General features: G+C 58.1%; 2 protein-coding genes across 8 annotated transcripts in view; both read left to right on the forward strand.

Annotated features, from left to right (window-relative positions):
* PER2 (period circadian regulator 2) overlaps positions 1 to 7424 on the forward strand; it is a 39804-nt gene extending 32380 nt beyond the window's left edge. For all 6 annotated transcript variants that reach the window (XM_058699550.1, XM_058699557.1, XM_058699532.1 and 3 more), the window contains exons 20-23: positions 611 to 788; positions 1690 to 1882; positions 3033 to 3183; positions 5233 to 7424. In XM_058699550.1, the coding sequence (XP_058555533.1) occupies positions 611 to 788; positions 1690 to 1882; positions 3033 to 3183; positions 5233 to 5382 (672 nt within the window). In that variant the 3' untranslated portion in view covers positions 5383 to 7424. The remainder of the gene's footprint in view (positions 1 to 610; positions 789 to 1689; positions 1883 to 3032; positions 3184 to 5232) is intronic.
* Positions 7425 to 11787: 4363 nt separating this feature from the next.
* HES6 (hes family bHLH transcription factor 6) lies at positions 11788 to 13627 on the forward strand. 2 transcript variants are annotated; one of them, XM_058699581.1, is made up of 5 exons: positions 11788 to 11984; positions 12059 to 12145; positions 12265 to 12346; positions 12566 to 13006; positions 13279 to 13627. In XM_058699581.1, exons 1-4 carry the CDS (start codon positions 11904 to 11906, stop codon positions 12988 to 12990), a joined length of 675 nt encoding a protein of 224 aa, XP_058555564.1. In that variant the 5' UTR covers positions 11788 to 11903; the 3' UTR covers positions 12991 to 13006; positions 13279 to 13627. The 2 variants fall into 2 exon arrangements, with proteins under 2 accessions (XP_058555564.1, XP_058555557.1); XM_058699574.1 differs by having other exon boundaries at positions 11789 to 11984; positions 12566 to 13627.
* The last annotated feature ends 112 nt before the right edge of the window (positions 13628 to 13739 follow it).

Here is a 13739-nt window from a genome sequence, read left to right on the forward strand (position 1 = left end):
TGTTAGCGAGGCCGCGCAGTCCACGGGCGCCCCGAGGGGGAGCTGCACGGGGCCCCCAGAGGAGGACGCACAACCTCATGAACACAGACTAACTTGCCCAGTGCGTCCCTGCCCTCCCAATTCCTGTTTCTGGGGTCCTGGCCTCCTGTTCTGGTTCTGAGGACGGAAGGGTCCGGCTGCTGCCAGGCCACGCCTCTCCCTCGCTCCCAAGGCCCCGCCCCCCAGGCCAGAGCCCCACCCACGGCGAGGAGCAGCCACCCGGTGCTGCTGAGGCAGTTCCCCGCGCCCCAGTCTGCACTGGTGGAAGGCCAAGCGGGAGCTTTTCCCTCAAGGGTCCTGGAACTGCTGTCTTTGGTGTGACTGTCCCCAAACTAAGGTTGATTAGACGGCATTCATAGACCACTGGCGAGCATGCTGCTGTAGTCCCAGTAACCGCGGGACGCATTCACTGGGCCTTCTTCGTTGGCATGTGAAGGAAGGGCCAGCGATCTGGGGACCCCGCTCTGCCGCGTCCCTGCTGTCCCTGGTTGGCCTGTGCACACAGTGCCCTGCAGCTCCCCAGCCCCACCCGGTCCATCCTGACCGCGCCATCTTCTCCCTGTTCCTGAAGCGCGAGGAGCCCACAGACGCGCCAAACAGCGATGCCCTCTCCACGTCCAGCGGCCTGCTTGACCTCTTGCTGCACGAAGACCTGTGCTCGGCCACCGGGTCGGCCCTGTCTGGGAGCGGGGCCTCCGATTCCCTGGGCTCCAGCTCGCTGGGCCGCGATACGTCTGGCAGCGGAGCAGGTACGCTGGTGACCTGGGAGCACCCGAGTCCCGCGGGAGCGGACGTGTTTTAGTTGCCTCAATTCAGGGCTTTTTGGAAGATGGTCCCTTGATGCACCTGAGGGCATCCTCAGCTTTTCCCGACCTCAGGCCACGGTAGCGGGTGCGGACCAGGTCCCGACAGGCATCCAGCTGGCCCTCCAAGCGGCTGCCCAGAGCCCACAGCAGTTCACACCCGCAGGCACGTGCCCCTTGCTCCTGCCCCAGCTCTGCCCGTGGGCATGCCCTGCACCTGTTTGCTTTACACTCTCCTGGCATTGCAGGCCTCACCCCTGCTGGCTCTTTAGGACCGTCCCTCCGGCTCTCTGGGCTGCTAGGAGGGCTGGTGGTGTTCGCCCTGCCAAGGGAGCCCCCCCTCATGTGAAGCTGGGGTGTGGGCTGCACGCCTGAGCGGCGAGGATGAGCCCGGTGTGCTGTGGAACTCCGTAAGGGGCAGAGCTCACGCCACAAACTGAGACCCCCCCCTTCCCCCCCCATGGGGTTTCCCTTCCCCTTGCTCTCTGGCCTCGCTCCCCACGGGAGGCTCACTGGAGAGCGATCCCCGACCCAGCTTCTCTGTGGCCTAGCCTCGTCAGGGAGCAGGGAGCTCTTGGAAAGAAGACCACACTTTCTAAGACCTAGCCCCATCTGGACTTCTCGGGGCTGGCCCTGGAGGGAAAGAATCACCTCCATGGTGCCAGCTGCTATGCCCCAGATAATGTGAGGACTGAAAACGGGGGGAGGAACATCCACCAACCTGGGCACTCACCGCCAAGTAAAACTCTTCAGCTCCCCAAAATTGCCGTTGCCTTGTACACGCGCGTCACACGAGGTTTAACGTTGTGTCAAAAGCTTTGACTTGCCACGTTTTGTGTTTTTAAAGGCAGTAGTGACACGAGCCATACCAGCAAGTATTTCGGGAGCGTGGAGTCTTCGGAGAATAATCACAAAGCAGAAGTGAAGGCGGACGTGGAAGAAAGCAAGCACTTCATCAGGCACGTCCTCCAGGACCCCGTCTGGCTGCTGATGGCCAACGCAGATGACAGCATCATGATGACGTACCAGATGCCTTCCCGGTAACCACTCGACCTTCTCCTAGGGACGTGGGATCCCCCACCCAGTCGGGGGGACTTCCCTCTGAAGCCTCATCTTTGAGGCTCATGATTGAGTTGAGTGCAGCAGACAGAGAAGTGGGGTCACTCCGGGTGGCTCTGTGGTCCCACAGAGAGCCATCTGTGTGGACAGTGTGCCCCGGAGCCCTGCAGAGTGACCTCCCGTGGGCTGTGAGGAAGATGGGCTCCCGGCCACCCTCCTGGGCGTCGCACTCAATGCTCACAAAGCATTTGTGCCAACGTCTGTCTCCCTTCTCTGTCGCCCAGCAACCCTGTGGGGTGGATGGGGTGTGTCTGTCTTAGAGATGCCGAAGCCAAGGTCGAGGTAGGTGAGCAGCCCTCGGCCACCGGCTGCTCTGCGGTGACTGGAACTGGGCCACCGCAGTGACTGCTTGTCAGGCTGTTCTAGTGAACCGTCATGGTCCCTGCCCCCGCGGAGCCCCAGGGTGGGGGAAGCTGGGGAAAGAAGGATTAACGCTGAGGCTCAGAACAGCCCGGCCTCTGTGGGGGGCGGGGGGGGGGGGTCACTGGGGCTCTGTCGCCGGGGCAATGTCAGGGTTTGCAGGAGGCAGAGGAGTTATTCTGCCAACCGCCTTAATGGCAAGAGTCTCCAGCTGATCAGCTTGTGCAGGTAACCAGCTCCCGTGTCTAATTCAAAATAAAACCAGGGCGCCTGGGTGGCTCAGTCAGTTATGCATCTGACTCTTGATTCTGGCCCAGGTCATGATCTCACGGCTCATGGGTTCGAGCCCCACATGGGGCTCCACGCTTGGCGTGGAACCTGCTTACCATTCTCTCTCCCACCCTCTGCCCCTCTCCCCTACTCATGCTCTCTTTTTCTCTCAAAAATCATAATAATAATAACAATAATAAAATCAAAATTGTTACTCAGGTTATCATTTTAGTAGGAAAACTATGGATTATTTACTAGGGAGACTAAGTTATCTTAAATAGGGTAATTTATTTTAAACAAAAAGGAAATTTGCATGAAACAAAATCACCAGAAATTATACTAATATGGAAAGAGTCGACAGAAAATGAGTGTGTAAAAGAGAAAACCACGAAAATCCCTTACTAAGACATTCTGAATTGCCTAACTGAATGTTCTCTGAAGGAATTTGGAGACCGTCTTGAAGGAGGACAGGGAGAAGATGGAGCCGCTGCTGAAGTCCCAGCCCAAGTTCACGGAGGGCCAGACGCGGGAGCTGCAGGATGCACACCCCTGGCTGCGGGAGGGCCACCTGCCCCCCGCCCTGGACGTCACCGTAAGTCACAGCGCGTAGTTTCTGACGTCGCGTTAAAGGGCGCTGCGAGGGGGCCGCTCCGTACTGTCTTTGCCAGTGTTCTGTAAACTTAAAACTCCTAGAATTTGAGAGCGTTCACTAACGACAACGAAAGACACCATGATACCGTTAGTCTGAGGAACTTTCTTGTAACGGCTCTGCCACATTGCTCCCGAAAAGGCCTTCTGAAGGTTCGGTCTCGAGATCCAATGCTGAAATTGGAATGTTTTTTCTTTCTTTCAATTCTGTTTTCCATTAAAAACAAAACAAAACAGGAAACAGGAAGCTCTGCTCCTACCGTACACCCTCACTGTCCCTGTGGACCATTAAGTGGCCATAGGAACAGCGCTCCCACAAGGCCACGCGCCCCCTCCCGCGGCTCCCGGAGACATACCTGCGTGCCCATCCCTGCTCCCCACTCCCTCCTGAGCCCCGGGTCCCCCGCAGCCACTCATTTCGGGGGCTCGGTGTCCTTCCGTAGCTGAACCCGTGGCCAGCCCTGTCCTCCACCTTCAGGATGGGAACGGCCACTCCCCATCACCTCCAGCGTCACCCCCTGGTCCAAGCACGATGCTTCTTCAGCTGGATCTTCCTAGTAGCCTCCCTGCCTCATGGCAGGACCTTCCCCCGGTCCCCGACAGTCACATCCCTGTCAGTGGGGCCCCGTCTCAGTCCCAGTGCTGCAGAGCCATAAAAATCTGACATCTCTTGGTTTCTCCTCCCTCACTCTCTGCACCACATGGGCCTCTCGCCTGCCCCTGAACGCAGCAGGCAGGCTCCTGCCACCGGGCCTTTGCACCTGCCCTTCCCTCTGCCTGGAACCCCCTCCTCTTGGATAGACACGTGGCTGCTTCTGGCTTCCCTCACGTGTTCCTTTCACACGCCACAGTATCGGTTGCCTACTGCTTCGTGTCAGATGACCCCAAACCTTAGTGTCCTAAAACAGTAAACACTAATGATCTCCCACTGTTTCTTTGGGCTGGGAATTCAAAAGCAGCTGGCGGGGAAGCTCTGGCTCCGTCTCTCCTGAAGATAAAGGCAAGATGTTGGCTGGGGCGTCTGTGGTCATCTGAAGGCCAGAAGACCCCCTTCCCAGGAGGCTCCCTCCCATGCCTGTCAAGCTGGTGCTGGCTGTGGGCAGGAGGCCTCAGTTCCTTGCCGCACAGGCCTCTCCCCACAGGGCTGCCTGGCTGTACTTGTGGCCTGGCACCAGATCCCCAGAGAGGACAGGAGGAAGCCACAGGCCTCTTGGGCCCCACGATGCCCTCCATCACACCATCACCTCCTCTTTGCTGGAGGCGAGTTACCAAGTCCAGCCCACACTTCGGGGAAGGGGAATGAGGCTCCACCCTCTGAGGGAAGGGTCTCAAAGAACAGCCCTCCATCAGTCACCTTCTCTGGCCTTTTCTAAAGGTCCAACGTATAATAGGACCCCCTCCACGTGCCTTGTTCCGCGTCCAGCTAGACTTTCATTTTTAACACTCTAGGGAACCCGCCTCACTCTGTTTATTGTCCCTCTTCCCCTACGAGGATGTCACCTCCACCGGGCGGGGGTTTTCATCTTTGTTCACTGGTGAGTCCCAGTGCTCAGGACATGTCTGACGCGTAGCAGGTACGCAGCAGATAGTCGGGGAATGAGACCGTACATCGCTGATGCCCCATTTCCCAGATTAGGAAACTGAGGTTGGCGAAGGCAGTTATACTGGGCCTCGATCGACTCCGGCCCCACAGGCAGGAAGAGGAGGAGCTGCGACCAAGCCTGAGTCTCCTGGCTTTGCCTCACTGCTCAGATAAGGGCTGGACTCTCCTCTGGCCTTGGGGGAGGGGGCAGCGCGGCCCCAGGGGGGCCGCGCTGTGGCCTCCCTGAAGAGCAGGCAGGGTCCCAGCAGCCCCTCAGAGGCGCCCCACGTCCCACCCCTCCTCTAGCAGCCGCCTGGCCAACCCCTGGTCACCTGCACCTCCTCAGATTGAACTACACCGTGGTAACGAGCATGTCGTTTTTGTTACTGATTTGACATTTTTCCTTTTAAGGAGTGTGTTTACTGTGAGAACAAGGAAGAAGACAGCATCTGCGTGCCATATGAGGAGGACGTTCCTACTCTGGGTCTCAGCGGAGACCCAGACACCAAGGAGGAGGGAAGTGGAGCCCCCTTGAGTCACAGAAGGGAAGAACAGACCTAAGTCTGTCCTGGCCCCGCCCCCCACCCCCGGACAGCCGTGATCTGCGCCAGGAGGTGCTCGGGAGAGAGGAGAGGTTTTCTCACCTGTTTGTCATGAAGTGGACAGATATGCTTATGTCGCTTTTTTTGTTTTAGGGGGGAAAAAACACATAGTTTTCTGAAGGGGTGATTTAAAACCGGAGGGTGGGAAGGGTCTGGGAGGAAAATACATTTTTATATTTAAAACATACCTACGGAGGTTGGGGGGCCGGCGGGCAGATTTTCAGTATTCTCTAACTTGGGAAAGCCTGAACCCCCTCCTTGCACGTGTCGGGGAGGTTGTCCCAGGGCTCCCGGAAGTCTGTGGACTCGAGGAGGCTTCTCGCCGGTCCCTGTGGGTGTCGGGAGGCATCATGCAGGCTGCGACAGACAGCAGGGAGCCTCCCCAGCTTGGTGCGGGTCAGATCAAATTCTGGCCTCTGGGCGCTGCTTTTTATCTAAATTATCATTTAGTCAAACTAGGTGTTTTTAAAAACATGCCAAATGGGGATCACAGCCTCTGCCGATTTTCTTTCAAAGTGTTTCGCATTAAACGGCTTGAAACCTACTCTGGCAAACCAGCAGCTTCGGCTTCAGGTCCCGTAGCGGCAAACATTTCAGTCTGACGTAGCTTGTGTTTGGGGCGAACGGCGTGGAGATGCTCACTCGGGACCAAAGAGGCCCAGTGGCTTGTGTGGCCGGCTCCACCAGGCTAGCACACGCTCAGAATCTCCTGTGTATTTCTACCGTGTTCTTGTATCCTTTTCAGACCGTGACCAAGAGGTAGATAAAATATGTGGTTGATTACCTCCGTGGTGACTTCCTTTTGCAGACCAGGCTTTGATCGCCACCCAGAGGACCATTCGTGTTGGTTGGTCCTTTGTTGGGAACCTCCCAGACGGGAGCTCTGGCAAAGAGTAGCCACTGACATCGTGATCTGGTGACCGCGTCTGCGTTTTCCAGGGTGCCACGAGCTCACCTCTCCCACCGCGCCCTGGGCTGGGATGCCGGCCCTCATTCTTTTCATGAGCCTGACCTCACTCGGGGCAGCTTCCGGTCTCTGCAGTGAGGTCCCCCGGTGTCACCAGCACTTTCAGGGCAGCGGGACAGCCGGGGAAGAGTGAGGCCTCTCTGTCTATCTCACCAAACCTCATGTTGCACCATGCACCCCCAAGATTTGGGGGGAAAGGTCGTATAGGTCCCTGGAGTGAACGGAAAGTTACCACAGGTGAAACAATGAACTTAAAATTGGACTGAGTTCGTAAAGACGGAAAAGAAAGCAGGCTTCCCCTTGTTTTCTGATGGAGAAGGGGCTCCTGGAGTCAGCCTCCCTGTAACCTGCTTGGTTTTCAGTCTTATGATTGGATATTAATCCCGTTTTCCATAAACTCAAATGCAAGAATACTGTGTTGTTTTTTTTTTTTTTAATTTATAAAGTAACATCACCTTCTCATGCCCAGAATGAGGTAGTAGCCTGTGCGTTTGTGTGGAAAATAGAGGTATCAAACCCGCCTCCCGCCTCTGAAGTCCGATCATCAAGGGATTAGACGCTGGTCAAGGTTACATGAATGTTACGTTAACATACAGCCGTCCAGACGTTCTCCACTGCTATGAATGTCTACCATCGGCATTGTTACCGTATGATTCGCGCCCATTGATTGTTATTAACCGCGTAGCCTCCACACGTGCTGGAAAGTTGACAATAGGAGCATTTTGTGAAATTGTTTACACGATGCCGCGCATCGAGATGTGTTTCCTTTAGTGTGCGTGCTTACACAGGGGTTATAAAACTTTCTCTCGATTTTAAACTGAGCCTCCTTTTTAATCTGTTCCTAAACAGACATGTAAATATGCTCTCCGTGTCTGTCTCACGACTTGGTAAGCCTTGCCGGACAAGTGGTTTGTCCATGCACCCACCAAACTTTCTCCACCCAGTGCAATATGTTTGTTTACTGCTCGTGTCTTTTTACGACTGTTTTGCTTTTTAGAAAATTGGTAAATAAAGCAAGTATATTTTTTATTGTTCCTTGGGTGTGTTTTGAATGTAGCACAGAGCAATCACAATGGAGATCAAAGATTTCCAAAAGGTGTGTCTCAACAGAGAACTCCAGAAATGCCGTGTTCGGGACAACTTCTGTCACAGAGGCCTCCCTCGCCCCTTCCGTTGCACAGCTGGTCCCTTCCCGTGTGTGTGCGCGTGAGTCTCTCTTACGTGCATCCTCACCACATGCTGTCGCACTGCCCAGTGAAGTCTTAGGATGTGAACTTCACAAAATGTAGATCTAATCATGTAATCCAGCGCTCCCATGGGCTTTTCACTTGCAGATGCAGGGGTGAGGCTGCTTGGCTCAGCCCCCAGCTCTTCTCCACTCCAAGCTGACCCCAGGCACCTCCTCTGTTTCTCTTGTGCCCTGCCCTGGGTGTCTGTCCCTTCTAGGGGAGCTGGCCGTGTGCTGGCCACAGGGCCAAGGCCAGAGGTCTGAAGGACGCCAGCCAGAGAGGCTTCATGTCTCCGTCGGAGATGATGGGGCAGAGCCACCCAGTCCCCTCACTCCACACGCCCTGTCCTTCTTTCCACAGTAATGGAGCCGTGTGGGGCCCGGGCAAAGCAGTGGGGTCCTGTTCCCCACTTCCTCCCACTTTTCACACCAGGATCATGAGGAATGGAGCAGAGACATGAATGGATCCTGGACCCAGTGCCCAGCTTCCCAGAAGCTCCCTGAGCAGGAGGGGGAGGCTTGAGTCCCTGCCTCCTGGCTTCATGGTGACAGGGGGGACGGCGTGGGGGTGAGGGAACAAAGGCAAAGCCCTCCCAGTAAGCACAGAGGCCTCTGCAAACTGGCCTTAAATGGCCAGAGAGGGCTGTTTCACCAAACTGACTGCCTTTGGGGACTCTTAATTGCATTTTTATTTACCATATAACCCCAAAGTCACCCCCCCCCCCTTTATTTCCAGACCAAAAGGAGCTTCTCCAAGCTTTCTGGGCTGATTGCCCACAAGGGGCCTGAATGTCCATAGGCTGGCTGCTGCCTTTGTTCCCTGGGGATTTATGGCCTGCCCCCCCCCCCCCCCCCCCGCCGCTAACTGGTCCCCCTGTGGCCACCACAGCCCTGCCCAGCCTCTGCTGGCCTCTGTTCCTGGATCTGGGGGGATCAAAGGGCCCAAATGCTCAGGAAGTCTGTGCTCAAGCAACCTTTGAAGGTAGGATCAGTCCAAGGGACAAATGGCAGGAAATGGGTCCACTAGAGGAGGCTGTGCAAAGGAGAGAGAGAGACGGCCTGGTGGCCCAGAGATGGAACAGCCAAGCTTCTTGGAGGAAAAGGCCAAGCCAGCCAATCAACTAAGGGAAATTGAGGCTAACTTCAAAGATGGGGCCTTGGGCAACTTCTGGTCCAACCAAGGATTTTGTTGACTCCTATACCCTGCTCTGTCCTTGTACCTCAGGGTATTTGATCACACTGAGGCATATCCTAGCACCTAATTTCTCCTTCCTTCAACTCTAGACGGTGTTCCTCAAACCCCACCTTCCTTTGTAAGGCAAGCTTTTTGAGGACCTTCGCCCTCCCTTCAGCCTCCTCCCTTCTCATGACAATAGTCACCTATCCTTTTGTTTTTATAAAGTCAACTTTATTTAATGTCCTGTAACCATAATAAGACTTTCTTGCCTTCTCTACGGATTGATCCTAAATGTTGAGCCCCCATGAACAGTGTTATATTGTTGTGACTGTGGAAGAATTGTTAGCTTCTGAGTCAGTCAGTATGTTGAGATCACAGTTCTCTTTGGGAGGAGCTTTTTGTTTTTCCTGGAATTACTAGTTGCTTCTCATTTTTTGCTTGCACTATCCGCCTTTATCATGCCTTCCCCCCCAAACCCATACTCCATCTAATCAAGTGTTCTATTGATCTTTTCCCAAAGGCCTCCCCCAGAGCACTGACCATCCTGTTCCAACATGGACTGCCTCTCATGGAGAGCATTCTAAAATACCTGTTTGGCCTTATTCAAACAATACAATGGATAAGGGGAGGCATATTCATCAGACCACGAGAAATAGCACTGAGTCTATTTTTTAATATCTCAGATTCTCAAAGTAGGGGTGGAAACATAATTGTAGTTACTTGGGGGTCTCCTTCCCTGGAGTGATGTCTAAGTGATTAAGAACAGTAAAGTCACAGGCCAGTTATGTGCTCTCTTGGGTTCCACACTGAACCCCCTCCCCTCCCCTGTCAGCCCCACCACTAGGTGTAGGGAGAGAAGGGCAGTTGGGGTTCTGAGCAGCCAGATGAGGGGGAAGGAAGGAAGAGAGCTGAGCTTTCTGGCATGTGGAGGAGACCGAGAACAACAAGGGATGACTGAAATAAAGGAGTAGGTTTCTACCTGGGTGAACAATGCTGGGCTGGAGAGGTCTTCGAAGACTGCCCAAAGAGAGGCAAACAAGAGGCTGAGGGTGGACAGGTGCAAATCAACAGAAGAAACTCTTGGGTACTTGTAGAGGTCAGTGAGGTGACTTTGGGAAACTGCAAACCTCTCATCAAACTTGCCTGCCGATAAAGGTCCTTCTGGTGGGGAGCCCAAAGTGAAATACTCACAGGGAGGGCTGCAAGATCCACGTTCAGGTGGCTGGGGTGGGGGATATCTGTGGCCTAGTCCTACCATGCACTACACTGCAGTCCCTGGATGTTTCCTTCCCCTGCTGCTTTCCAGCCAGGCTTGGGGCATCCCCTCACCCTGCCTATCCACCCGGGCTCTGCCGAGGCCCAACTCTGCTGGAGGTAGATAGGAGGTCCTAGGTACCCTTGACGAGGGATGGTTAGAGCTTGGAGGGGTGCAGACCAGACCCTGACAATCCCAAACCCTGGTGAGTGGTTCAGGACTGGGTAAAGGCAGGACTACTGTGGGGCAGGTGCACTCCCACCAGCAAGAGGAATAAGGAAGCAGAGACCTAAACAGTGAGGAAATAGACATTTGAAGGTGTTTGAAGCATTCCAGGTGGAAGGCTCGGTGGGTGCAAAGGCCTGGTAGCCAGAACCCATCTTGCCATTCCAGCTTTGCTTTGCTGTGAAGGTTACCTAGGCCGGTGGAGCAGGGAACAGGCCGGGATCCCCAGGGTGCTGCCCCAGGGCGCGGGCCCCACCGACCATTCACCCCACCCGCGGGGAGGCCAGTCTGGCAGATGGGCGGCCCGCGGTGGGGGCGGCGGTCGTCTGGCGGACACAGGCTCACCCGCCCTCCGCCGCCGGACAAAGCGGGCCTAGACAAAGGCGCGCCCAACACCTGTCGCTCTTGGCTCGGCCCCCGCTTTTCTCCACCCAAGCGGCTGCAGCTGCCAACTGTCATGGGCATCAAGTTACGGGGACCAGACGGCGACCTACGCGAGCCTGGGCGAGGGGAGGGCTGGGAGAAAAGGGAGCCGAGGGGGAGGGGTGGCGGGGGACGAAGGAGACTGCCACAGGGAGGGAAGCCGGGACGAATGAACGAGAGTGGGGACCAGGGAAGGACGGGCGAGGAGCGGGGAGGGCTAGGAAGAGTGGGCGCGGCGGGGAACCAGGGCAGGGTGTATGTATGGGGGTGGGGAGGGGGAACTGGGAAGGAGGACAGGGAGATCAGAGAGGGACAGGGGAGCGAAGGCCATTAGGGGGACATGGAGAGCTCAGGGGGACAGCGATGATGATTAGAAAAGGAGGGGCGGCTGGTGGGGGCGTGGTACCAGAGAAGGAGCGGGGGAAGGGTGATCAGAGAAGGAGCTCCCCGAAGAGGAGGGGCGGTGTCGCCGGACCCGCCCCACTAGGATCCCCGCGAAGGCGGAGGGCTGTGTCGAGGGTCGAGTCGGGACCCACACTTCCGCAAGAAAGTCAAAGGAGTCCTGGGGCCCGCTCCCAATCCCGCTACCCCATGGGTCTCTATCTCTCCGGGGTTCCGCAGCTATCCCAACCCGGACCCTTAGACCTTCCCAGGTCCAGAGACCGCGGCCTTGGCTGTGGTTCTGCCCTCCACAATCTAGCACCCCGACACTCGGGCAGGAGCGCTCCTCTCCGGAGGCACCTTGCACGAACTGAGACAAGTGTGAATGCACGAATGAGCTCCTGCTCCCACGCACAGCAGACCTGTGGGCCCTGCTCAGGTAGGGAGAAAAACAAACGCCCCCCCCCCCCCCCCGTCACAGCGCACCGGGTCACCGCCCCCTCGGGTGCCCCAAGCTGCTGGCGTAGCGCGGAGGCCCGGCTGGGGACCCCGCCCGCCGGCCACGCCCCACCAGCTGCCTGTGGACCCCGGCGGCGGGGCCGGACAAAGCGCGCCGCTCCCATTGGCCGCGGCGCGCCTAGAAGCCGGCGGCTCCAGGGCCGCGCGGCCAATCCGTGCATTGAAATGCAAATAAGGGGCTATAAAAGGGGCGGGGCCTCGGCCGGCGGAAGACGCGAAGGAGCGAGGGCTGCGGCGGACCCGGCGGCGCGCTGCGAGGGGCGCGGGCGCTCGTCGCGCTTGCGGCGCTCTGGGCGGTGCGGGTCATGGCTCCGCCCCTGGCGCCCGGCCGGGACCGTGCGGGCCGAGAGTTTGAGGACGCCTGGGAGACTCGGGGGGACCGCAAGGTGCGGGCCGGGGCCGCAGGCGGGCAGGCGGGCGGGAGGCCCGGGACCTGGGCTCAGTCGCCCGCTTCCCGCAGGCCCGGAAGCCCCTGGTGGAGAAGAAGCGGCGCGCGCGGATCAACGAGAGCCTTCAGGAGCTGCGGCTGCTGCTGGCGGGCGCCGAGGTGAGACGGGCGCGCGGGCCGGCGGGCGCCCCGGGGGCTGCTGGGCGGAGAGCGGGGGGCGCGGCCCTGCCCGGCCTCACCGGCCCCCCACACGCCCCCCGGCGCTCCCGCCCGCGCAGGTGCAGGCCAAGCTGGAGAACGCCGAGGTGCTGGAGCTGACGGTGCGGCGCGTGCAGGGCACGCTGCGGGGCCGGGCGCGCGGTGAGTGGCGGTGGGGCGCGCGGGCGGGGCGCGTTCGCCCGGCCCGCCCCCGCCTCGGAATGGGGTCTTCCCCGCCCGGCGCCCCGGTACAGCCCGCGCCCGGGGCTCCTCCGGGTCTCCTGGGTGAGCCCTGTCCCCGCGGGCTGGGACGGGCCTGGCCACCGCAGTCGCTGCTTACCGGACGGGGCGCCGCTCTCTCCCTCCCACTCCCGGGTGCAGAGCGCGAGCAGCTGCAGGCGGAAGCAAGCGAGCGCTTCGCGGCCGGCTACATCCAGTGCATGCACGAGGTGCACACGTTCGTGTCCACGTGCCAGGCCATCGATGCCACCGTCGCCGCAGAACTCCTCAACCACCTGCTCGAGTCCATGCCTCTGCGCGAGGGCAGCAGCTTCCGGGATCTGCTGGGGGACGCCCTGGCCGGGTCTCCGGGAGCCCCTGGGCGAAGCGGCTGGCCCACGGGAGGGGTCTTGGGGTCCCCTCTGCCCAGTCCCCCGGGCCCCGGGGACGACCTGTGCTCTGACCTGGAGGAGGCCCCCGAGGCTGAACTGAGCCGAGCGCCTGCTGAAGGGCCAGACTTGGTGCCAGCAGCCCTGGGCAGCCTGACCGCTGCTCGCATAGCCCAGAGCGTCTGGAGGCCTTGGTGACTAACGCCAGCCCCAGGTTTGCAAGGGTGGGTGTGGCCTTCCCTTGCTCTGCTCCAGCCTCCCTGGGGACAGATGTGGTGGGGGCAGGGGCCTGAATGTCTCCCAGATCTGCCTGCCCTCTTCCTCCAGTGAGTGGGTTGCAGGGCAGTCCAGGATGACCAGCCCATTCAGGCCCCTAGCCCTGTTTCTTAAGCGAGTATCTCTTGGGGACCCCCAGCCCCGGGTTGGGTGGAGGGTGGGAGCTGCAGGCCGCAGGAAGAAGCCTACAGAGCTACCGCGGTTCTCCAGGACTGCAGGTGGCCCAGCCTTCCCAGGTACCGTGTGGATCTGGGGGCAGGAGTGCTGAAACCCTCCTCCGTGCCGGGCACCAGTGTCGGGGACAGAGGGAGACCTCAGACCCTGGTGGCCCTGGCCTGAGCAGAAGCTTGAACTTGCCACTTCATTCAGGACATGGTGCATTCATTCAGGACACAGGAGGCAGGTGCATTCCCCAGCATTGCCAGTCCTCTGCCAGACAGAAGCAAAGTCTCCCTGAATGCCTCGCATTTAGCACACTTGGAGTTTGTGTATTAGGTTACCAACAAATGTTCCAGTTTTATTAAATAAAGGATTTTGGAGAGTTAGTTACCCTTCAGAAGTATGACTGATGTGGTGTCTTTACTGAGTCTAATGTGTAAACACTAAAGTAAGGAAGGGCATTTTTCTTGTATCTAATGCTGGTGGATGTTTCTAAAACCTCTCACCCTTTG

This window comes from Neofelis nebulosa, chromosome 2 (assembly GCF_028018385.1).
Source record: "Neofelis nebulosa isolate mNeoNeb1 chromosome 2, mNeoNeb1.pri, whole genome shotgun sequence".
NCBI lineage: Eukaryota > Metazoa > Chordata > Mammalia > Carnivora > Felidae > Neofelis > Neofelis nebulosa.

What these genes read in the sequence shown, in the direction of transcription:
- HES6 (XM_058699581.1), top strand. Translation starts at nt 11,904, where the DNA reads ATGGCTCCGCCCCTGGCGCCCGGCCGGGACCGTGCGGGCCGAGAGTTT. An exon ending in AGACTCGGGGGGACCGCAAG is followed by an intron (nt 11,985 to 12,058) that starts GTGCGGGCCGGG and finishes CGCTTCCCGCAG; the next exon opens with GCCCGGAAGCCCCTGGTGGA. An exon ending in TGCTGCTGGCGGGCGCCGAG is followed by an intron (nt 12,146 to 12,264) that starts GTGAGACGGGCG and finishes CCGCCCGCGCAG; the next exon opens with GTGCAGGCCAAGCTGGAGAA.